The sequence below is a fragment of the Mustela nigripes genome, chromosome 8, assembly GCF_022355385.1.
Source record: "Mustela nigripes isolate SB6536 chromosome 8, MUSNIG.SB6536, whole genome shotgun sequence".
In the NCBI taxonomy this organism is placed as follows: Eukaryota; Metazoa; Chordata; class Mammalia; order Carnivora; family Mustelidae; genus Mustela; species Mustela nigripes.
In genome coordinates this window covers 33633113-33658801 of record NC_081564.1, presented here as the reverse complement: position 1 = coordinate 33658801, position 25689 = coordinate 33633113, and the positions used below count along the sequence as shown (strand labels likewise).

At 41.8% G+C, this 25689-nt stretch overlaps 1 protein-coding gene across 4 annotated transcripts in view; it reads right to left on the bottom strand.

Annotated features, from left to right (window-relative positions):
- Window positions 1–301: 301 nt before the first annotated feature.
- PPP4R1 (protein phosphatase 4 regulatory subunit 1) overlaps window positions 302–25689 on the bottom strand; it is a 61663-nt gene continuing 36275 nt past the window's right edge. For all 4 annotated transcript variants that reach the window (XM_059409185.1, XM_059409183.1, XM_059409184.1 and 1 more), the window contains 10 exons: window positions 19553–20076; window positions 13768–13940; window positions 12350–12445; window positions 10607–10792; window positions 8749–8910; window positions 6020–6120; window positions 3164–3284; window positions 2932–3066; window positions 2346–2487; window positions 302–1459 (listed from right to left, as the gene is read on the bottom strand). In XM_059409185.1, the coding sequence (XP_059265168.1) occupies window positions 1296–1459; window positions 2346–2487; window positions 2932–3066; window positions 3164–3284; window positions 6020–6120; window positions 8749–8910; window positions 10607–10792; window positions 12350–12445; window positions 13768–13940; window positions 19553–20076 (1804 nt within the window). In that variant the 3' untranslated portion in view covers window positions 302–1295. The remainder of the gene's footprint in view (window positions 1460–2345; window positions 2488–2931; window positions 3067–3163; window positions 3285–6019; window positions 6121–8748; window positions 8911–10606; window positions 10793–12349; window positions 12446–13767; window positions 13941–19552; window positions 20077–25689) is intronic.

The window sequence follows — 25689 nt, the reverse complement described above, 5'->3', positions numbered from 1 at the left end:
TGGTAGCAGTACCTACAGAAAGCTGCCTCAGTCTCCCCAGTCTGCACCCCAAGCCTCGTGGGGCCCAGTCCTGCTCCTGCAGCTCTGCCAGCCGAGTCATGAGTCATGGAAACCAGAGCTCACAGGGGTGCCGCGGGCAATGAGCATGGAGCAGGTCTTCAAGGTACAGCCGGACCAAGGGCTCCTATGTCGCAGCAGCCAGCCACCCCCGACCGGCTCCAGTGGGCACACACCCTACATGTCCACAACGGAACCTAGCCCTGGGTGGCACGTGCTGATGGCAAAGAAATTACTGAACTAATTAAAAGACAAATATTTTAATCTAGTTTTCCCACTTCATACTAAATCATTAATACAGGTCACAAACTGCATTTCTGCAGACATCTAGAAAACAACCAGAAGTGTGTATATATCTCTCTCTATAGATCTTATTAATAAATTTTATTCGGACAAGAGAACTTGTGCCACAACAGTTTAAACAGCATGATTAAAGACCGCAGCACTCCCGAGAGTGGTCACAGGTATGTACAGTGTGGGAAGGAAAGCTGCACCTCAGAGCCGATCATGATCAAGTTAAAAACACCTCACATACAGCACACGTGCCAATAAACTCCTTCAGGTCATGACCAGCATGAAGAAAATCAGGACACAGATTTCAGCCAATGTTCTGTAAATGTGCACAGCAATATGCTGCATTTAAGAATTAAAATCAGATTCTACTGTAGTGTTAGCATCAAGCCCTTAGGAGAACCCCCCTCCCCATCTCCTTTTGCATTTACACACGCCAAAAACTATTCACACTTAGGGTGGGGCTGGGCAGCTGGCCACAGAACCAACAGGTCCTTGCCTGCGTGGGGACAGTGCGGGCTAATACTGAAGGTCTCTTTACATCCTGGCTCACAGCCGCCTTCTGGCTGCCACTCCATCTATCTGTCGTTAAAGAAAACCAGGAGAAAGCAATGCAGGTCTCTGGGAATCTCCTCCCTTCCAGAAGGAAAATGCTCTGCCAATTCAAGTTTCATTCAGGAAGACGGAAGGATTTAAGGCTTCGGTGACAATTATAATCCTCTGAGAAATTATTTTCCCTTATAGTCAAGATAAGATAATAGTGTTTACTGTACTTTCTCTTGACTCTTAAAATCCCTGGTATCAGTGTAGGCAACTTGCACCTGCAATGGAGTCTGCGCGAGAGGAAGGTGTCTCCTCCTCCCGAAGGCTGTCCCAGATGACTCTCGTGGAGCACTTGTCAGCCCCTGGCTCCCGAGGAAGCAGAAGGACAATGAGGTTCCAGCGCTCTAGTAGGTCGAGGAAGCTGTGCTCATGGCATCGTCCGAGACTTTGGTGCTGGCGGGGTGGGTGCTTGCAAAATACTTGACGTCACTGTCCCGATCCATCTGAAGAGCCATGATGGTCTGTTCCACGGCTTCCTGATGACAGCTGGCAGAGGTTAAGAAATATTCTGGAGACACAAAGTGCAGATTACATATAAAATTAGTTTAATAATTCATAGTTTTAGCAGGTGTAAGTATACTAAGATCTTAGTCACAAAGTGTAAACACAAGCTATGTTGAATTATAAACAGTAATCCAGATTTGTGTAATACAAAAACATCCCCAAACATGAGAGAATTTGAAGATTTATCTTGATTATTTCTAGAACAGACCAAATGGCAGCGAAGCTGACACAATAAAACTTTTACTTGGGATTAGCTATTAATTTACTCAGTAAAAATGCCCCAAATACCAATCACACACACGAGTGAAAACCAGTCTTCTCTAGCCATTTCCTTATAATTGCTATTAAAACGATAAATGAATTCTAAAGGAGAAAAAAGCAGTATTCATTTACCCATATTCTTAGACATCTACTGCAAACCTTTCTGTGCTGCACTCACGAGTTTATGCATTAAATGGTATTTATTAGGCATTTTGGGGGGAGGACAATAAATGAAACGAGCTAAATCTCGAGCAGCTTATTAGGATGTGCAGCAAAGCAAATCCTCAGGGGCGCCTGTCTTCTGCCTAAGGAATGAAGAGGAGGAGGAAACACAAACATGCCTCCCGGCCTCGAACAGCAGTAACACCTGTCACATGGGGCTGACCGAAGGCAAGAGTTTTTCCTCCTGTCTTAGAGCGACTATCCAATCTCTCAAACTAAGTCTGCAATTATAAAAGAAATGCTCTGGGGCGGGAAGGTGAACAAGTCCCTGTCCTCCAACCTGTGTCCCCTCTCAGGGGAGAGGACAAATCTATCAGATTACATCTGCAGACATACAATACTTCTCCCTCCGTGGAGTCCCCACGCATGCTCTCCGCCACACTCAATTTTCCTAACGAGACACCCACCTTTCTCCAGCAGAGTCTGTCTTAGTGTCTTGGCGAGCAGCACTCGAACGTTGGGAACCCTGTCATTCGCCAAGGTCAGCAGATGCGGCATCAGATGCACAGCGAACTGCTCCATGGGAAGGCAGTCGTCCTCAATGACGGTCTAGGAAAGACAAACAGCAGCTTCACATCTGCCCGTTAATCCACCAAACCAGAATACTGGCGAATGTTAGTGCTGAGAGATGACTGAAGTGCTCCAGATTTTAGTTACTTCTTTTTAAACCAATATTCCAGGCCCTTGGGAACTCAAAGCTAAGAGGACATAATTTTAAGTCCCCACAGATAGTTTTTTAACAGTTCCACTGATTCCTGGAGTGTACGCAGTCACCCGCATTTACCGGCCCGTGCCGTGGACCCCGGGCACCCCCTAGTGGACGGCTGTGCGATGGCAGACGCCGACTCTAGGGAGACTCTAGGGAACCGGTGAACCTGGGAAGAGCCAGAGGCAAAACTCTGGTCCTTAAAGGTGAGAAACAGGGTGTCGAGAGGCAAAGAGTGAAAGTTTCAGATAGAAAAATGGGTCACAAATGGGTAAGTCTTCACGTACCTGGCAGACAAAGACAAAGGCTTGCCGACCAGACCACTTGGGACATCTACCAAAGTTCTCCACAAGCTCATTGATGAGGTCCACTCCGAACGTGGGGGGCGTGGCCATGTGCAGCTTCTTCACCATCTCGCTGACCTACAAGACGCAGCACAGAGATATAAGGAATAGCTTCTGCTCTAGGAGCTTACTGAACAGTGTGCTGCTCAAAAACTGTAAAAATTGTAACACATACCAACTTGTAGGAAATCCAACGAACAGAAGAAACTTTATCTGCACATAGATTCAGAGCAATGGGACGTAAATAGTCATAAACATCTCTGGGACTATATAATTCTAGAAGTAAAATCAGCTGTCTATAAAAATGAATTATAAAAATAAAATATAATTAAAATTTTAAAATAAATGAAAAAAGGTTAATCATCTGAGTAATTTGTAATTCTGGATACTATTTGTAAGATGAACACATGCAAAGACTGGAAATTAAGGGTCTCTCATGCATAGCTGTCTCTAATCTGTACGTATCTAGAAACGCATTTAAACACTATGCAAGTTCAAGAAGTCTCTCCTCCACTCAAACGTAAGGAAAACAAATGCTGCAGAACTGTCTACAGGAACTGAGACAGAGCAATGCATTTCCTATTCAACTGGGACACGAACACATTTTTTCCACAGTAACTGTTCAGAATGCTAAGAAACTTCCATCTACAAATCAGTTTCCAGACAAGACGTTCCAGCAGTATCAGGTAACCTGATGTCTATTTGTCAAGGCTCTGAGCAGCTTCTAAGGGAATGATACATTTACTAGGGATAACAGAAGTGAAGAGGTTGCCTGGAGACTGTTCCTTTTACAACCGGGGACATGTGAAGACTGACAGTGTACACCAGGCTACTCTGAGTAGACACAACAATGCCCTTGAAAAAATACCTCCGATAGGAATGAGATTTTTGCTTTTCAGATTTTACATTTAAGACTATTTATATGCATAATCAGGAGAGAGTAAATTATAAGCATGAATATATGTAATACAGCAATGACCAATGTGTCTGTTTATGTACACACACACACACACACAATACTCAGAGATGAGAAGCACGCTTATTGACTCCATTTTCTGACACTGCAAACTTTCTTGCTGGCCTCCCCGCGGTGTATACCACATGAGAAAATCTGGGGTCAGGAAAGCAAACTGGAGAGGGGCCGCTCAGCAGGCAGGATTTGAGGGACACATGCTGGGGGACAGGCGTAAAGCCCCATGCACTCTGGGGCCCTTCTCTTTACCGAGACTGAGCCTTATAGCAGCAAAGCCCACCCACCCATGGACACAGGCGAACATGCTGTGGCTGGTGGCAGAGGAAAAGAACTCTCTCCCACAGAGGAGGGCAGCCAACCTTCTTAAGCGAAGACCCTACACTGATAACTACACAAGTCTCCTCCTGCTGGGGCGGGGGGCAGGAACCTCTGCCCACCACAGACCGCAGATTCAAAGCAGAGACTGGATGCTACAGGGGAGAGGGTAAGTCTCTGAGAAAGCCCAGGGACCCAGGGCTTCCCAGAGACTGAGGTTGAACCAAAATAACAGAGATTCTCCCCTTTCCCAGCACAAGCCTACCATGTCTTACCAACAGTCTCCAGCTAGGGGAGGAGAAGAGACACCCCAGTTACCAAGGGTTCGTGCCAGCTGCAAGCCAAGGGTGGGACACTAACACATCAGAAGGCGCCCTGGGACCCCAGCTCCCACCCTCAGCAAAGGCCACTGGCAGGCCATGGTGAAAAGCAGCAAAGCTTACCGGGCACTGAGAGCAGTCACAGCAACAACAAAGCCCAAACCCAGCTTGCTCCTAATTAGACAGACCCAACCCTCCACCCTAATGGCAGAAGAGAGGTGCCTACATTTAGTCAGAAACCCAGCAAGCCAGGACTCAGTGAACGAAGAAAACAACAACAAAAAACCACCAAGACTATCAGTCCCAATCTAAACCCAGCAAAGACATATTTTAAAAATGCTAAGTGAGGTCTGGAATCCAGAATACAGAGAAAAACACAACTCAACCCAATTTAAGACAAACACCCACTTAAAAAATGGGCATCGGACTTGCACAGGCATTTCTCCGGATTATATGCAAATGGTCAACAAGCATATGAAAAGGTGTTAACCACCACCAGTCATTAAGGAAATGCAAATCAGTATCACAAAAAAACACTGCTTCACAACCACTAGAATGATGGCTATAATTTGGTAAAAATAAAGGAAAACACCAAGTGTAGGGGAGGATGTGGTGAAACTGGAATCCTTGTGCACTGCTTGTGGGAATGCAAAACGGGACAACTGCTGTGGAAAATATTTTGATGCTTCCTCAACAAATTAAACAGAGTTATCCAATAACCCAGCAAATCCACCACAAAATAACTGAAGATAGGTGTTCAAAGAAAAATCTGTACATGAATGTTCATAGCAGCAACAGTCACAGCAATAAAATATGTAGAAACAACCAAACATGCATCGATGGATGAATGAATCTTGAGAAGTGGTATACGACAGAGTATTATTCAGTTACAAAAATAAAGTTCTGACACATGCTACAGCATGAATGAATCTTGAAAACATTATGCTAAGTGAAGAAGTCAGACACAAAAGGCCACATGTCATAAAATTCCACTTTTATGTTCAGAATAGGCAAATCCGGAGAGTAGGTTAACAGTTGCTAGAAGGTGAGGGCACAGAAGGATGAGGAATGACTGTGGAAAGGCATGGTATTCCTTTGGGGGATTGGAATGTTCTAGAACTAGACAATGGAAATGGTTGCACAACACTACGGGTATACTAAATTTCCACCAATGGCAATTTTGGTTATGTGTATCTTACCAGAGTAAGAAAAAAAGGCAAAATAGGTAAAAAACAAAAAAAAACTAAAACAAAAAGCCCTGAATATATTCACTGCTAGCAAGACCTGCACTTCAAGCAATGTTTTATAGTACACCAGACAGAAACTTGTATCTACACAAAGTGATGAACAAATAGCAAAAAGGTGAAGATGAACTAAGTAAATACCCCTCCGAAACATAGTCCAGTAAATTTTGAGAACTTACTCAGCCAGTTCAGCTCGAAAGCGCCAATTTCTACTATTATCTGTCACCAAAAACTCCTGAAGCTGATAAAGATATTCTCTTCTTTTGTCAATATGAAGAAGCTGAAGTGACAAAATAAAAAATATTTGCTAAGATATAGGTATTATTACTTTTACTAGACTGCTTGACAACAACTATAATATAGTTAATTCTTCTGAGAACATATGTAGTAGGTACATCTAATTGTTTTAAAAATTGACATTAAGATCATTTTCTCTGATAATCCCATTCACCATTAAGAGTCTGATCTTTTTTGGAAATATTTGTTCCCTGAGCCATGCATGATCTCCTCTGAACCCTACAGTGCCTTGGTCACAGACATATGGTAGGACTGACCCACTGTATTCCTAGGGCACCCTTGTTACCGTGAACTCTGTGAGGACAGTCATGTGCTCTCACTCACATGAGTGAGCCCAGTGCCTGGCACCGTGATAGCACGTGGCAGGTACTCAATAAATATTTGCTGAGTGAAAGAAAATTTATCCCAATAATTGCTCTACGGCCATTTTAAAGTAGGTTTCTGGTTGCTAAGGGGGAAAACCCTTAAATTTGATATATACAGAAGCAAACAAACTTAACTTTGTATTGAACAGTTAAGAATCACGCAGAAATAAAAGCACTGAGAGTACAGGTTCATAGGGTATGTTCCAAGAACAAGGTACTTTAGGAAATCTTGGACTTTTTTTGGTTAACTTGATGTTGGACATAATATCGGTGGAGTAATTCTGAACTACCTGACGTATACTGTGGAACAGACTAAACGACTGAGTATGTTCATGTTAAGAACAGAGTTTTTACCATGAAAGAAAAGGAAAAACACAAAGTGTTTTTGTGAAAAAGGAAAGGAAATGGTGTGGGACTGGAAGAGGAGTTATCAATATGAACTCAGTAATTAAAAAAAAAAAACAAAAAAAAAAACCCAAACCAAAAACCACTCCTAGGTCCTGTTCCTACAGAGAGGAAATGACCCCCAGGGAGCAGCGTGCACATCGGCCTGGGTCGCAGTTCTAACTCCCGCACTCCGCTGGAAAACCCAGGCTCCTTGGAGAAACAGCGGACTCGGGGCTGGGGCACAGAAAGGAGAAGGTGGGCCCGGAAGCAAGGATGTGCTTAACGTGAGGGGACAGATCAGAGGGGCACGGGAGGCAGCTTTCGGGGGCTCCTGTTAGCCAAACTCATGTTCAGAACCAAGGACAGAAATGGATTACTCTGAATAGGAAAAATTCCAGAGTTCACACCTAACACAAAAAAAAAACTTCCAAGGAGGGGGAGGGAGAGAAGGAAAAGATGAATTTTACATGAGAATGCCAACTAATAAATGGAGAAGGAATTATAAAAATAGAAAATTGGCATTTTACAACCAGCACAGTAACGACTGATTGAGGTGAGACCCGTGTATAGATGCACGGATCAAAGCTCTGGGTGACAGACTAGGGGTGGGGGGGAAGTGTTTGCAGTTTGAAGGTCTCCCCCCGACTCCAAGTGATGACTAATCAGGGAGGTGACAGGTGGTTTTACAGTGGAGGGAGTGGGCCCACACCACCACAGTCGCCTGTCCAGAGTCAGCATCGCCTGTGAGGCAGTGATCGTGCCCTACCCCCACGGGACATGCGGACAGGTCACGTGCCAGCCCGCCAAAGCCGCGGAACCGACTCTCAATGCCTAACACGTGTAGACTGATGGCCATCTGCAACACAAGCAGCTCAGCCTCTTCAAAGATGCTTGTGACATTAAAGACACAAGTCAGGAAACTGTTCTGGAGTTAAGAGGGCTAAAGAGACTATATTTAAATTCAATAAGCAATTCCTGATTGGATTCTGAATTGGGGGTGGTGGCAGGGCTGAGAAATTTCAGTATGATCTGTATAAAACAATACAGTGTCAAACACAGTACCAATGTTTTTTGAAAGTAGGATTATATCACTTCTGTACCTCCAAACTTCAAACTATAAGAGCCAACTTCAAGGTTATAGTTTAAGGAACAACAATATTCCAGGACTAACAAGTTGTAAGATCACAGGTGTTTACCTCCAAGACCAGAGATCCATACCGACTCCTAAAATATGGACTTTTAAAACATCACATAGCGCCTCCGAACTTAATGTTCATGGAATTTTTGTACATATATTTAATTCAATAATTTTGAAAAGTGCTTGTAATCATGATCTAACAGTGTTTAAAAATGAAATTTAGTGTAATGACTTTAAAATTAAAAATTAAGGTGCCTCCTTAGTGCAGTAGGCAGCGCGTCAGTCTCATAAAATTAAAAATTGAAAGGACACCAGCTAAAGTGATCAGAATGGGACTACCTCATTTTTTTTTTTTTAATTTTAAAACTTTTTTTTTTTTTTAAGAATTTATTTGACAGAGAGAGAGAAATCACAAGTAGGCAGAGAGGCAGGCAGAGAGAGAGAGAGGGAAGCAGGCTCCCCACTGAGCAGAGAGCCCGATGATGTGGGGCTCGATCCCAGGACCCTGGGATCATGACCTGAGCTGAAGGCAGAGGCTTAACCCACTGAGCCACCCCAGGCGCCCCTCATTTTTTTTTTAAATCACATCTCACTATCAGCTCATGACTCTGTCTTCTTACATAGAACACATAGGGAAACTTCATCTTGGTGGATAGAGAAAACCAAAAATTCCACAGTGGAACTTTAGTCTGTTTTTATGCAGAAAAATTTTAAAAGTTACCTTCAGAAAATCATGCAAATGTTTAAGAACACCTATCCTGACTTCGTCGAGGTCTTTTAAAAATCCATTAAAGATCGGAACGAGATCTGCAGCTGTCAGTTGGTCTCCAAGAATAACTGCAAGCTCGTGGATGGAGAAGGCTAACGTTCTTCGAACTTTCCACTGCAGAGATAAAGATGACCGCATTCATAAGTGACGCACACAGTAGTGAGCACTTTACCTCTCAGCCGGCGTGTGAAGGCGAACAGATCTGGATGTTCCCAAGCTCAAACAATTAAATCGGAACAGAAGTAATGGTTAAGAACAGAAGCTCGGCTTTAAATGCCTGCTGTCTCAAAAACTGGCAGAGAAATTTCAAAGCCCTACACAGTACGTATTAATCTCCTTTCATTTACAAAGGGAAAAAAGTCTGAAATCACTACTAGCATAGTCTTTGTAGTTCTCTGAACACTGGACGCCTGAATTACAGGTGTCCCACAGGCTGGTGAGTATTGTCCTTGCTTGACTGTTCCCCTTCTGATTCTTGTACAGTCTATCTTATGGTTAAAAAAAACAATGAAATTTGTTTTTAGCGAATTGGCAATTAAAGAAATGTAAGAATGGGAAAATGTAGGAAAGTTTACATTAAAAACATTTTTTATGTTGCTTTAGTTTAAAAATTTTGTACTTTGCTACTCAGCTTAGAACACTCTACTTGCTGAGAATTTACAGCAAGAGTTTTATCCCCAATCCCAAACACTAGACCCCACTCTTGAAATAAAATGTCATACCCACATTCAAGCAGATGAAGGCAGAGATGTTCTGATGGAGGGGAGGGGAGAGGAAGGGATAGAGGCATGAAGCCCTGCCCATCTGGGGCCTTCCTAGTCACCAGGGGCCCTGAGGTGCACACCCCACAGGAATGGTGAAAAGGCCTGTGGAACGAAGACGGAAAACTGCCAGTGTGGAGGGTACTGCACTCTGCAGAGTGGGCCTTTGCAGTCCCCTACCCAGTTCCACTGGTGAAGAAGCGTGTGAACACAGGATAAATTCACTTCACCCGGACCCTGGCTAACCTCATAGGTCAGAGAAGGAACTTAAACTATGTTCTCTCAAGATTACTTTCAACTGCTACCTTGCTGAGTCAACAGCACAACTTGAAAAAATGCATTACCAACACATTTAAGGGAAAATTATTCATATCTCAGTATAAATTAGTCTAACCAGACTGTTTTCTTAATAACCAAGAGATGAATTTCACCAAATAGATCTTCTGGAAGAGGGGCAAAATTTTGGTGTATGATACAGAAAGAAAGCAGACCTAACAGGAGGGGAAGTTAAGTCAACAAGATCTAGGAAAAGAGCCACAAAATCACACGGATATCCAGGCAAGATGGCCTAGGGTCAGTATTTCACATTTTCTTTTCTTTCGGAGGGGATGGTGTTGGTAATGTGTAGGTCTCGAGGAGAGCATGCTCATGTGTGCTTGTGTACACACACACATACACATAAACACACATACATACAGCTTCCCTGGCCTTTACTGCAACGCTCACCGACCCAGGGCCCAGAGCTCAGCAGAGCTAAAACTACTACAGTTCGTTCTATCAAGGTTTTAAGAAAATAAAAGAAGCATTTATAACACTGTGCATAGAAACAATCTACACAAAACTTAAGACAGTAACACATTTGTAAGTTAAGAACTTGGGCAGGTCAGATGCAATAATTTCCAAAGGGTAGAACTTGGACCACACAAAAGCAAGCTCTCTGGTATTACTTTTGAGCTCTTCTGCACGTGACTTCCTGTAATACCAAGTATTTGCTGGAACATGAACAGAAGCCCTACGGGGCTCTGCGGGGCACGTCCACACACACTCACCTGCATGTCTGACGCCAGCGTCTCATAGGTCTCTCTCAGGCAGTGCCAGTTCTGCCTGCCCAGGGTCAGGGCCACGCCGGGAAGGCTGTATGCACAGTGCTTCGCGATCTCAGTGTCGACTGTCTGTGCACGAGACGGGTCCGTCATAGATAAATACTGATCTAACAGAGCCTGAGGCACAACATCCTGATGGAGAGAGACACACAGCCCGGACTTAGTGTAGCAGGCCAGGCATAAATTGAGTAAACTTATTTTTATTTTATTTTATTTCTATTTATTTATTTCTTTTTTTTTAAATTTTTTAAAAAATTTATTTGATAGAGATCACAAGTAGTCAGAGAGGCAGGCAGAGAGAGAGGAAGGAAAGCAGGCTCCCTGCTGAGCAGAGAGCCCGATGCGGGGATCATGACCTGAGCCGAAAGCAGAGGCTTAACCCACTGAGCCACCCAGGCGCCCTGAGTAAACTTATTTTTAAATAGATGAAGAATAACAGAGCATCTCAACGAGCAGAGAAAAACCCAGTCTCAAAGTTTCAGGGATCTACTGAGAAGAGGTAAGAAAAACATGCTAAGGAAAATATACATGTAAATAAAAGCAGCCACTCTAGAAGAAAAACAGGAAGATCTTAAAACAGAATACAGTGTAGGGGTTGATTAGAACTGATTACTGGTATTGAAAAGCTGCATCAACAGTAGGACTAGCACCTCTCAACACTGGCCAGGTTGGTCAAGTCTGACGTCATCTCGTGAATGGGACAGAACAGGGGCACTATTACCAACCTGGATTTTATAAAACCACCACCCACCTTTCAATGGAAATTGAGCGATTACCTATAAAATTTAAGAGTGAATAAATTTCTAACTATTCATATAAACATTAGGAAAAGAAGAATGTCCACACAATCTTGTTAATGTACACATTACACAGCTCTGGGAGAACATACAAAATAAACAACACTGGTTGGGGGTGCAGGGAGCGCACACGCGCATACACACATACAGAGGCAAGGTACAAACTAGTATATCCCAAATATTCCATAAGAATATTTTCCCCACATTTAAAATTTCTGAAACTGGCATGTAACTCGCCATTGATGGTGCTTTATATAGCTTTGGGACATTTTTTGTATTTTCATCTCTGAAATTGAGCTGTATCTTGTAATGCTTGGCAAATTAGGCACCGTGAAATACCTAGGTATGATAGCATGGTTCTGTCTTTGACAGACAAAAAGGGGTCCGTGTTCTTGTTTCTGAACCCATAAAATGTTTATGAAGAAACACCTGGGTGGCTCAGCTGGATAAGCGTGGGACTTGATTTTGGCTCAGGTTGTGATCTCGGGGTCATTAGATCGAGCCCCGTGGTGAGGCTCTGCTTTGGGTGAGGAATCTGCTTAAAAGTCTCTCCCCCTCTGTCCCTCCCCCTCAGAAAGGTAGGAAGGAAGGAAGGAAAGAAAGGAAGGAAGGGAGGAAGTTGTGATCCATGGTTCCTCTGAAGAATGTGATCACAGCTGTGAGAAGAGGAAGATTTCTGCTTGTATTCTACTCTATGAGTTTTCTTACCGTATTATATACTAGTATTACAAATAATCATTGATAATTTATTAATCACTAATAATTTATTAATAATAAATTAATAAAAATGCAATAAAAGAACTCATTGTAAGGAGGACCACATTTGGTGGGATATGGGTTTCGAAGAGGAATGAACAAGGCACTCACCACAGAGAGACGTGCTGTCACTTACTTGCACTTTGGATCTCCTCTCCTCATCAGGGCTAAAACTACTGTTGGTGCTCAAGTCCGAATCATTATGAATATAGCAAAGCGTAGACTCCATATTCTGTTAGGAAAAAAATACTTACGTGAAGAACTGTCTCTTCTGTAAGTGTCCTTCACTTAAACCATCTTACTAAGTTACTTACCTTTCACGACTACCCAAAGATATAAATACATACAAATTCTTCAAGCTTTTAAAAGCTTATAACCATACCCAAGACCTCGTAAGAACTGCCCCCCCAACTTGAGTCTAACTTGCATAATACATTGCTAAATGTATGCAAATGAATTCCAGAATAAACTCATGAAAATATGTAAATTGAGAAGTAATTCTGAAATGGCTCCAAGATCTAAAATTAGCTTACTTGTAAGATAGTATTATTATATCATGGAGGGTGCTTCTGGTCAGTGCTTTATAGGTCACGGGATGTCCTATGTAGTTGTTCTTCTACTGTTGGCTATTTCTAATTTCACAAATGTTATTTTTCACCAGCTCCAAAAAACTCCAAAACAAACAAAACACCTTCTAAAATGCAGAGATACCATAGCATTCAAATCTCCAGTGATGACAGGTGGCCAGGGCTTCATTCTGAAGCACAAGTATCCTTTAAGATTTCTAATTCTACCAGCTGTCACCTAACAAGAAGCAAAACAGAAATCCACTGCCACTCTAAGAGCCCTCTCCATCCCTGGTGTGTACGCCAGCATTCTTCCCTGAGTCCATCGCTTGGCTGCTCTGATCTGGGACCGACCAATCCTGGCAACCAGTGGTTCTATTCCTTCCCTGCGTTTCTCTCAACAAGGGTTAGAAATACCGATCCCACGTGATGCTGGCTGGGGGCGGGGGTGCGGCAGGAGATCGGGGTAGGATCACACAGAACAGCTCCAAGTACACAGGGAAGATGATGCTCATAACAGTACCCACCCTCACACTCCAGAGTCCAGATAATGCCACTGGCCCTCCGCAACATGGCCTCAAGTCCCGATCTTCCGCTCAGAATGCTGTGTTGCTTGCTGCAGTGAAATGGTCCCATCAGAAACAAAGCACCTCTCCAAAAAGAAAAGGGAAGAGTTAATGATTCTTGACAAAGGGCTTTGTTTCCAGTAAGACTATTTCACTGCAGTGAGCTACGTTAACACATTTAGGCTACTCCAATGGTCATGTAGACAGGATTGGGATTTACACTTCCAAGCACCGAACATGACACTAATGTCACAAAGACAGGATGTGGTGACAGTTACCTTCCCTTTATGCCAAGAGCGAGCTGAGAAAATCGGCAACAAACAGAATGCCCTCATTAGAAAGTGATCAGCTACAACTATTCCCCAACAAGACTCCGGATTGGAATGGAGCTCACTGGAGAAACGAGTGACTGAGTGCATTACCTCAACAGCATCGCGGATTAAAGGCACGGAGGCGTCGTGATTTATTTTACAGTTTGGTGGCTCGTTCACACCCAGCCCGTCCTGCACATCGCTTCTCCTTTCTGCATCACTGGCCTCCTCGCGAGCGTCCAGGCTGGAAGCGCGCAGCGCGGCGGACAGCACGTCCACTTGCGCTGTGGGCGGAACAGGGAAAGGGCATGTGAGCGGCAGAACCGGCAGCGTGCGGGCAAGTCTCTTCTCCGTTCGCACTACAGGTTATCAATGAAATGTATACTTTTTTGACCCTGCCATCAAAAAGCTGAAAAAAAAAACTACTGCGGTAAATCATTAGTCCTTCGAGAGAAAAAGGAAAAAACTAATATGCTTTCATGAGATTAAAAATGTTTATCCACTACTGTACATTATTCTGCGTTAGTATGAAAGAGAAATGCTATCTAGTTTTGGAGGTACCTCCAGTTTATTAAAAGAAGTCAAGTTCAGTGTAAGTTAACTATGTTTTGGTAGTGCAAGAATCGAACTGACAAGGCTTACTTACTAAGCTATTTAGCAGAAGAGCAGTCACACAACCCTGCCAACATAAAACAACGGTAATTACAAAGATTTTTGGTGCAGTTACATTTCAATATCTCATATCTTATTCCCGTTTATTTTATTTTCCTTTAATTCCTTTTGAAAATGAAATTAGTGGCTTAGACCCCCCCCCCCCATGTGAGCGCTGTCTTGCTTGTAGCAAACCAAAACGACAAATTACCACAAGTGATTCTTAAATCTGGCAAACACCACTACCTATGTTTGGAGTTACACCTTCTTTCTAAACGTGATCCAAACTAAAGTAAGGCATTCTTCCTTCTCCCAAACAATTGAGACATGTAGCCCCCTGCCCTCCAAAAATGCTTGTTTCAGTAACAATCCACCGGGATGCTCAAAATATAAAAACTCATCAATTTTAACTTCGAAATTAATTAGTAGAAAGATTAGAAAGTGTGTCCCCACTTCACTCAGAGATTATTTAAAAAAAAAAAAAAGCAATCCGAGGGCTCTCACTGAGCGCCTGTTATGCGGCTGTAGCATTCAGGAAACTCAAGGCCAAACACATCAGGCCCCTGGCAACAGAGACACAGGAGACACGCGTGATGAGCTTCTATTCTATTGAGGTCATTGGCTGCTTAACTAAGTAAACTGAAGGTGTTTAATCATAAAGAGTTACTCATGAAAAGTATGCACATTCTTTTGAGAATTCTAGCTGCAATTTGTACTAATCCTTTCAATCAGTTTAGGCTCCCTTCTGGAATCTTTTGAAGTTTCCAAAACAAAATCAAAACAGTCCCAAAGGAGACAGCACGATACATAAAGGTTAGAATGTTTTGTCCCACATAAAGTGCACAGGGTGTGAGAAAGAGCCCTAATGCCTTTTGTTTCCCAGGATGTAACTAATCAAAAGCCTTTCACGGAAAATGCCTTATATGAGTCATTTCTCTTGAAATGGACTACATATTTCTCTTTGTCTACTTTAAGATTTGTACATTCATAAACTTTAAATGAGTTATACTGTGAAGTTACCTTCCCCAACAAACTGATATATAAAGATAAAGACAGAGCCTAGCACTGACTCCTGAGGAAACCTAATGCTTCAACTCTCCACCCAGAGAATGAAGTAGAATCCAATGCCGGGCTAAATGCTGAAATTTCAGCAGGATACACCACAAGTTTAAGAAAACCGAATGCATGGGTCTTCAGCAAAATCTGCATTTTACTTAAAATATAGACTGAAATCCCAGGAACCAAGGCTGGTTTCATCATGGACTCGTGAAGAAACAGAGTCCCCAGTGAGTCATGCTCAGAAGTAGAGACAACCTAGAAACTTGGAATTTTATTCCTTCCCTAAAGAAGTTAGTACAGTTAAGCTAAAACTTTATAACAATCTCTCACTTTTATACAACATACTGGTGGTTGGTCACAAATTCCTAACAATTTATTGATTTCAATCAGGGAATAAGAGGATTTTTTCTGACCAAGGCTGCCAAAATGGCCCAATTCTTCTATGGGGTCTATACTGGGTAAAAATCTGCATTTGGTGAGGTTGGGCATTTTTTCCTTTTGTAGTCTATGAGTCTAGCTAGAGTAAGCCAACATGGCATCAGTAATGCTACTCAGAGTTCAACCCTGAATCAGCCTGGTGATCCCAAATGCTAGAGATTTTGAAACTGCCCTAGACAAAGCCAGAAAAACCTCAAATTCCCTAGGTAGGTATTTCAGAAAAGAAGATCACTTACACCTTCTTCATGTTTTCCTACTTCCCCCTTTGGCCCTCCATACAGGCTGTTTCTGTTCTAGGACTGAAAAAGGGCTCTCTTTCTTTGAGAAGAGCATCTCTCTAGTTGCTGGAAACACAAGTTTTTCTGACCAAAAATCCACCAAGAAAAAAACCCCATGAATGTTTTGACGAAGGGAAGAGTTAAATGAGCAAGACTGGGAAGCAAAAGGTGCCTTATAAGCAGCGGCCCCAACCCTGTCACGGCTTCCCAACAATGCCCACTAGCCGCTAGTGACGAGGGAAGGGGACAAGTGATGCAGAGGCCTGGGAGTGCCGAAACTCGACTTGAGCATATGCCCGAAAACGCCTTCTCTGGGCAGTGCGGCTTTACCACTCCACAGGCCAGTGGACAAGAAAAACTTACACACGCAACAGAACTAACTCAAAAGGTGGACATTTCCTGACACTTTGTGGCTGCCCACAATGGCAGAATTAGAAATGAGGACGTGTCCAAAATTAAGGTACAGCCCTTCAAAACACCTTCCGATACTAGGGAGAATTAAGGCATAGTTACTGAAATTTTAACACAAGTTAAACATGCCCTCAGATGGCAATGAAATAAAAAGTTCAGAAATTCTGTAGCCAGGGCCGCCTGGGTGGCTCAGTTGGTTGGGCAGCTGCCTTCGGCTCAGGTCATGATCCCAGCGTCCTGGGATCGAGTCCCATATCGGGCTCCTTGCTCCGCAGGGAGCCTGCTTCTCCATCTGACTCTGCCTTCCACTCTGTCTGCCTATGCTTGCTCTCTCTGACAAATAAATAAAATCTTTAAAAAAAAAAAAAGAAATTCTGTAGCCCAAGGAGAAAATGCCCAACACTGCCTGTCTACGTTTTACTGCAGCACCCAAGACGCACAGCGGTTTGTGTGTGAGAAGTTCGCTTCCTGGGCTCTGCGAGGCCGGGATTTTGGTCTCTTTGCTGCTGCTGTGTGTTTAGTGCTGAGAAAAAGACCTCGCACAGCAATAGGTGCTGAGTAACGCTGAGTGCATTGATGAGTCAAGGCTTATGTCCCGAGAGGGTGGTCACTATGCGCAGCAAGAACAGGGCAGCAGATGTCGATTATAGCGGGTGTAAGAGCTGAACCAGGAAGACTGGATTAAACTGCCATTCAGTACTTGTACTGAAATCACTCGCCTGTGGCCTACACATTCACAGTCCTATCTTAAGTGAAACAGGATTAGCCGCCTTCTGAAACAAAGTCGGATCCTCTAACTCGCGTGTACACACAGGTCTTTTTGAAAAGGCACGCTCTTTTAGCTTATTTGTTAAAAATGTTTTTAACATAGCTCATTCAAATATTTCAATTACCATCTGTTACGTGCTCTAACACGTAGAGATCTGGCGGGTACTGGAATGCAGTGAGCACTCCCACAACAGCCCTAAAAAGCCCAGCTAGTGATCTCTTTCTCATAAAAATGGAGCATAAGATTGATTCAAAATATGTGTTACTGAAGTCTGACAAACTGAATAAACTGACAAATAGTAGGGCTGTTAAAGCTAAAAGCTTTTTTTAAAGCTAAAACCTGTAAAGACCAATGTTTATCGAGCGTTGAGTACCCTCCGCTGTGAACAGTCTGGGTTTCAGGTGGAATTTTCCGGGTCTCCACGCGTCCCATCTGGGGTGGAGGAGACAAACGCCCCAGTAAGATTCTGATGAAGGTGCTAGGAAACGGAAACCGCAGTGCCCTCTACCTCGTCAAGCCGTCCTAGAATGCAGACTATTGGGTCACGGGGTAAACAACAGTGACAGGAGCCACACTGAAGAATGAGCAAAGAAAGCAAGGCTGTAAGGTTTTCATAAAAAATAATCTACCATGAGAGATTTAAAAAATACAATATTCTATTGGAAATAGTCCATCCCCTGTTCTTGCCCTTGCTGCAGAATATATTAAACAGCAATGATAAAAATAATTATACAAAAGGGAATGAACTAGTGATACACAGAATGACAAGGATAAATTTCAAATACATGATGCTAAGAGACAGAAATCAGACTCAAAAAAGGCTTTTATTACCTGATTCTATTTATGTTGTATTCTGGAACAGGCAAAATCACAGGGACAGAAGGCGGGTTGGTGGTTGCTAGTGGCTGGGAAGAAAGGACTGACTAAAGGTGTGTGAAGGAATGTTCTGGGGCGATGGAATGGTTCTGTATCTTGACAGTGGGGTGGTTACAACTGGCTGTGTGTCTAATCTCACACAAGTGTCCAATCAGAAAGCTGGATTCTACTGATATAAACTAAATCCCCCCCAAAAGAGGCTAAAAATAATGAAACTGACCATTTGCCAGTTAAATTAATGTTCAACAATCACGGACATGAACTTGCCCTTCACTCAAGTCATTTTTCTCCAAGTTTAAAATTGTAACAGGAAATCTTTAAAAATGACAAATTAAAGCCAATAAAGATAACTGAGAATTTAACCACCACGGATGCAATTTTCAAAGTTTAAACACAACAGATTTTGTATGTTTTTATAAGAATACTGAAGCTATCTATCATGTTATCTGCTTTAAAAACGGGCATTTCCCAACACTTAGCAAACTGACAATTTAGAAATTTTAGCTTCTGAAACTAACAAGGTAAAAAAAGGAAAATGGAAAGGAAAGGAAAGGAAAATAAAGAGAAAGAGAGAGCGAGGGAGAGAAAAAGAGGGAAAGTTATTCAGTCCACAAAGCGATAGACGATCTGAAGATTTGTAGTTATGGGAGATTTTCCAAAATCGGCTTTGTGAAATTCAGATGTCACTGGATGGTTATAGAGAGTCACAAGCAGGGCTTTACTCTTCAAAGGAAAAGACAACACCTGCATCTATCTGGTCCCGGCCCCACGGACCTTAAACCAGGTCCCAAGCCCCAGCAGGCAGAACAATGCCTCAGGTTGACTCATTTCCTACCCACTGACTTAGAACACATTTCCCCTTTGTAAGAGGGCCCTTTTTAACACAGAACAGCCTTTAAGGCCATTGTCCACCACGAAAGAATCTGGGTAATAGATGTGTAATCCCATGGAAAAAAGTCGAAACTGAGAAACCAAAATCCAAATGACCGTTATAAATGTTCATAGCTCTTAAAACATATTCCATGAACAGACAGCTCTGTCTACTGTTAATAGACCACAGTCCTTCCTTAAAATACACTGTATCTGCTATTTTATAAAAAAGTTAATAGGGCCCAGAATGAAATAGTTAAGGCAGGGTTCCAGACTAAAACTGGAAAGCACTGTTTGAACAACTGTGACGATTTCAGGGAGAGTGATCTGTAAATCAACAAATCTGTGTGTGTGCGCTCCAGTTAGCAACACAGTGATGAGCTCATCTAAACAAAACTTCCTAGGTACCAGATTAATTGTATTTATCAAGACGATGATGATGGGGAAAATAAATTTTTAAAAAGGCAATTTTTCTGGAAAAAGAGTTGGCAAATAATATTTTATATCTGCTTTAGAGTAAAGAACTTGATAGACTCTTCCATACCTTTAACGTCTGGATCATCAATGTGCGGCTCTAGGTTTTCTATCATTTCTTCAAGTTCCTTTCTGGTGGCCATAGTGATATTTGAAGAACCTGGTGCGGTGACTTCAGAGGTTTCTTCTGGTCTCTCTGGGCTGAGAGTATTCCCACAGCCCTGCTCAAGCTCTATGTCTAGATCTATTTCAGGAAGAGGAGTCCTCCAGAAATGGAAGGAGTTGTACAATTCCTGATCTAAGAGAGCTGAATCTGGTGAACTGGCGCCACCCTCTGGCCGTAATGCAGATTTGTAGTTAGCAGGTTTTTTATCATTCTCATTACTAGCTGCTTCCTGATGAGATTCTGAGGACAAAGTACAAAGTAAAGAGCTGTCCATTGGGACACTTATTTCACCTGGAGATTTCCTAGATGTTTCAGCATGATCTTCCACCATGTTTTCCAGTTTGACACTGGAATTACTAATACTGGGATCTGAAGAAACATCCTCTGGCCTGATCTGTACATCCTCTGGAACTTCTTGATCTCTGATCCTTTTATTGTTTCATTTGGGGGAAAAAAAATGAAAGTGTAAAAATAATTACTGAAAAAAACTCAATGAGAGACACTACATAAAATATTTAGACAAGTTCAATATTAAATTTACAGATTATCCATACAAATCGAGTAGTGTATATACTGGTAATGCTTCTTTTTCCATCAGCTGTTCTGTACTCAGAGATGTGAACATCTGTTAAGCATAAGTCTAGATATTTAAGCATTACACGAGTTGGAAAAAATAACATTGTAGAATCCCAGGATTCTTAAATACCAGGCTAATTTCAATAATAAACTAAAGAAAAATTGTAGGAAGGTAAATTCCTACAACGCACTTAAAAAATGGTCTGATTCTTAGGATCATGGTATTGCCACTGCTCCAATGATGTACTGAAAAGCTGAGAATTAAAACCCATTTGCTTTTATAAAAAAGAAAAGGAAAAAAACCTCTGTGCAGTATTAGAAAAGATCCTTATTTACTATCTCACAAAGTATTAAAATCCATTTTAGTGTAAATGAAGTTTTAAAAAAATTTCTTCCATACTTTCCAGCTCTACTCCCAAAAGTTTTCCAAAATAGTCATGACTTAGTTGATAAGGGCAGATGGGTACAAGCTCCTCAATTAAAGTCCACGTTTACCACCGTCCATTATCTAAACTAAAGCACTACAGTAAGTTTTAATGTTTATCTCCTATCTTTTATTTGACTCTGTTAAATTTAACAAACATGTATTGAGCACCTACTAAGAGCCACGGAACGAAGCCAGTATTGAGGATTCAAATGTGAAAAAGAAGCAGGTCTGGTCAGCGAGATTAAATTACAGGCAAACAAGAGAACCGAACACGTAAGCAAGTAGCACCACCAGACAGAGTGGAAAATACAGAAGCACACTGGGCACAGGAAGCGGGATGCAGGTGAGATGAAAAGGCCTAGAAGAAATGACAGGAGCAGTGCTTAGAAGAACCAGTAAACATTTACAGGGCTAAGGGGAAGAGCATGTATTCAAGGGAGGAAAAGCATATGCAGAGGCAAGCATGACCTAAAATATGTAACACACTCTGAAAACAGCCCTGTCTCTTATGGCTCCAAGAAGGAAACAATGTGACCAGGGTGAAGAACTTTGCCAGAGCCACCGTACTGCATACCCAACACCTCTGGAATGGATCCTATGGGCTACATGGGGTAAGGCAGGAATTAGGAGAACTGCATTTTTAGATGCGTTAATTTTTGAGAAAACATCCTGGAAGCAGGGTGGAAAATGGGGCGGAGGTGAGTAGGAAGTGGGAACCAGCAAGGACTTGGTGAATGAAGGCAGTACATCTGGGGCTATGAAGAAGTAAACGCATTCAAATGATGACCAGACCAACAGGATCTGTTTACTGATTTATCGCAGGCTGGAGATGGGAAACAACGAGAGGGATCTGGAAAGACTGCCAAATTTCTGCTAGGGTGACAGAACAAATCGCAGCAGCACCAACTGAAAGTAGAAAACACAAGAACAGTCTAACGAGAAGGCTAATGGGTTCTGGTTTGGACAGGCTGAGTGAGGTACCTGGGTTGCATTCTGGGGGAGGGGGACGTCCACAGGAAACCGGTCAGACACCAAGGACCAAGTTGAAGGTCATCAGTTCAGAAGGCCAGGTGTAGGACTTAGATGGGCGTGAGGCAAGAAAGAGGAATGGAAACATGAAAGACACAATGAGTATCAGAGTGAAGGCATTCTTTTCGGGGTGCCATAGCGAAAGAGTTGTAGGAACTGCAGGCACAGGAGACCCTATCCCTGATAAGAGCACTATCTAAGAAAGAAGAACGTGAGCTCAAGAACAGAGGTGCACAGATTCAAGGGGCCAAGACACACCTCTTTGATAAGAAACGTGAGAGGGAACTAAGGATGGATGTGTAGGTAAATTTGAGAGTGTGGGGAAAAAAATGAAAGGTGCTCCTGGAAACAGCGTGTGCCTTTACGTACACACAGCAAAAGGTACTAAAGAAGAGGCTCACCAGGACCGAGCAAACGGAAGGCGACACGAACACCCATGTCCTCTCCTAGTTAGTAGCCACCATACACATTCCCATGAAATTATCAACTGCCCTCTGATTGCACTTTATCTCAGGGTAATGTTCACATTATTTTCAAAAATATGTTTTTTTAAAAACACATGATTATTTTAATGAAACTTGAAAAAATTATAGAAAAAATATGTAAGAAGTCATCTGAAAATGTACCGAACAATGACAGCATTTTACTTCTGGTGTTTCCCTTCTATTCTTAGGACTGCAAAATAGACAGTGTGCATGTACAACAGAGTTGTTACATCGGCGTGCAAGCTGGACCCCGAGTTCCCAGGTCCTTGTCCCAGGGCCAACACTGCATTGCCCTAAACCTGTGAGCCTTTCAAGGCCCCCATGATTCCACATTTACTCCTTAGTAGTAAGGATGAGACACAGGCTTAGGCAACCTTTAAGATTCCTTCCCTCTCCAGAACAGTTCTTGAAGCTAATGCTGTTATGCCAAATAAATGTCTTCTACATGAATTACGTATTTGCCAATCACATGGTCCTTAAAAGACATATTCTGTTTTAAAAATTTAGTGGGATAACTGCTGAAATTTGAATAGTCTCTAGATTAGATGACGTATTATACCTATGTTAATTTCTTAATTTTGGTAATCGAACCATGGTTATGTATAAATGCCTGCATTTTGAGGAAATACACAGTGAAATACTAAAGAAAGGCAAAAAAGAATATCATGTCTAAAACATCAAAGTATTCAGAAAAAAGATCAATAAAGCAAATATGGTAGAAGGTTAACAATTCAAGAATCTGAAGGGCATATGGATTCTTTGTGCTATTTTTGCCATTTTTCTGATATGAAAACTAAATGTAAAAAATTAGAGTAACAAGATATTGTTTGGTGGGAGTAGAGACCAAATGGGTTAAAACTTGTAAGTCTTCATCTATTATCTGATAAATTTTTTAAAAATCCTGCATTTAAAATACACAAAAGAACCTAATTAAAAAGGCCATTCAGAGGGTACCTGGGTGGCTCAGTGGGTTAGCCATTTGACTCTTGAGTTCAGCTCAGGTCATGATCTCAGGGTTGTGAGATGGAGCCCCATTTTGGGCTCTGCACTGGGAGTGGAGCCTGCTTAAGATTCTCTCTCTCCCTTTGCCCCTCTCCCTCCCTCTCTCAAACAACAACAAAGGCCATTCAGTATGCAAAACTATTCCTTGGGCCTAAAATTTCTTGATTACTATTCTCACCACGCCATTACGATTAAACTTTAATATTCTTATGGGGGAAAAAAAAGAAGGGCGAAGTCATTCTATTTGTCTAATGTTACAATTACTAGTCTGTCCAAACTTAAAACTCCTAGCATGGTTTTAAGGAGACAAAAAAAAATTTCCCTACTGTTAAATTCTGGGAAGAACTACTACACGTATGAATTGGCAAAAATATAAGTTATCTGAACACTAATTTTTCCCAGAGCTGGGAGTTAGTCAATGCAAGATCCAGCTACTAAATACTAAAATTCTGATATTCTTAGTTGTCAGATTTCCAAATGCTATTATACAAGTAAAAATCATTTCAAAAGCTGAGAAGAACTCTGATTCTGCCAAATGAGAGAATTAGCCCATTTCCTAAGAGAAACAAGTAACGAGAATATCAGGGTAAGCCAGAAATTTCTCTACCAGAACGTTAATTTTCCTGTAGTGTCTACCTAAGTTTTCTATTAATACCCCTCTGAGTTCTGGACTACCGATTGTGGGCCTAGAAAAATCAGTGCACGTTATTTCCAGGAGAAAATGACCAGTGGCACAGCTGGTCAAGCAGCAGTGTGTCCTGACACAAAAGCAAAGAACATACGTCTTTCCTGTACCGTGAATTAGCCGAATGAAGTTTTCACATCACTGAAATACTTCCAAATTTGTACCAGCAACCATCAATTTTACTGTCACACAGCTGGCATTAAGCTGGATTGATCAAAAGCGACAGAAGTAGTATACCTACTTAAGGCTTCTGAGATTAAAGATTCCCTTATGATTCATTCAAGGTTTATTCTATGCCAACTCTGTGCCAGGCCCAGTGAAGGTGCTCTACACGCAAAAACTCAGAACTCGACTGCCACAGCAGACGGACCTGCAGTCTGCTGTAGGATACACGTGAATACACAACTGAAAAGATAGGGATCAGAAATCAGTGCTCTCACTCCAGTGCTGACAGCCAAGATGCAAAAGCTCTGAATTTCCAAAAAACCTCAAGAAAAGATTCGTGGAAGTAGTGAGTCTACAGACAGCAAACACGCTGACAGTTCACTTTGTTAAATGGGTCGGATGGAACAGAACAGCTTCTCAAACAGAAAGCAAAGAGAACCAAAAGAATTTAAGTGTATTCAGAGAACAATGTAACAGTTTGCTCAACTAAGAAAACAAGGGAATGCTTATTTTACATAATTTAAAAATGCAAATACAAATTTTTAACTCTGCTTCTGGAAGTAGCCTTTATTAACACCTTCCAAGAAGCATTAGTAACCCGATCTAGGGTGAAAGATAAATCTGGTATACAAAGTCAGAGATCTAAAATCAATAAAGGCTTCAGAGAGTATTAAGTGATATTAAATGTTTCTAGGATCAGAATGAAAACTATATAATCAATAGTAGGGGAAACAGACTGTCAAAACCTTGCTAACTTTGTAAGATATTTGTTTGGGAGATCTGAATTTTAGGAAAACTGAGAGGACCTTGAGAACAGGAACTGAGTTCTTGATTTCTATCTATAGGAGCTGGTTCATAGTAGGTGCTCAATTAATTTCCGTATAATCAACCAACCAATCAATCTTAAATAAAGAAACAAGTTTTAAGACAGCTTAGAACAAAAGCCCGTGCAGTATTTAAGAGAGTAAACAAACTAATGGTTCTGAAACTAATAATACATAGGACTGGTTTTGTTTGTTTGTTTGTTTTTTGAAGTTAGGAAGTAAAACTACAAAAAAAGCTTTTACGGTATTTAATACAACTCCTTCCTTAGCCAGAAATTCTCTCTTCCCTCCCTTCTACCATTAACACATTTCAATAAAGTCTAACAATATAGTGAAAATACAATGCTACAAAAAGTACTGACTTGACATTAAGACATACCTCATTACAATGGAAGAGGAATTAAGGTTTGTAGGTAAAAGATAACTACCTTTAAATATCTCTTCCAGTAATGTCCTACACAGGCAGTCAGTACAACCACTGGCCATGGTATCACTCCAACTATTTTTGTCAATAAAGTTTTACTGGTACGCAGCCAAGCCCATCCACTTACATGCGGTCTATGGCTGCTTTCATCCTACAAAGGCAGAGGTTAGCAGTTGTGCCAGACTGAAAATATTTATTATTTGGCCTTTTACAGAAAGTTTGCTGACCCCTGACCTAAAAAATTCTCTGTAAATTTATATTTTCACTTACTAGACTCTCCAGATTTAAAAATAAAGTAATAGTCTTTGCACAATTAGGTAGTGAACAAAGTACACTGACTTTAAAAATGAAAAACACAACATTTCCCCCCATCATCATTTTTGTCAAACTCCTTGCAGCAGCTGTTTTTCAAAAGAACTGACAG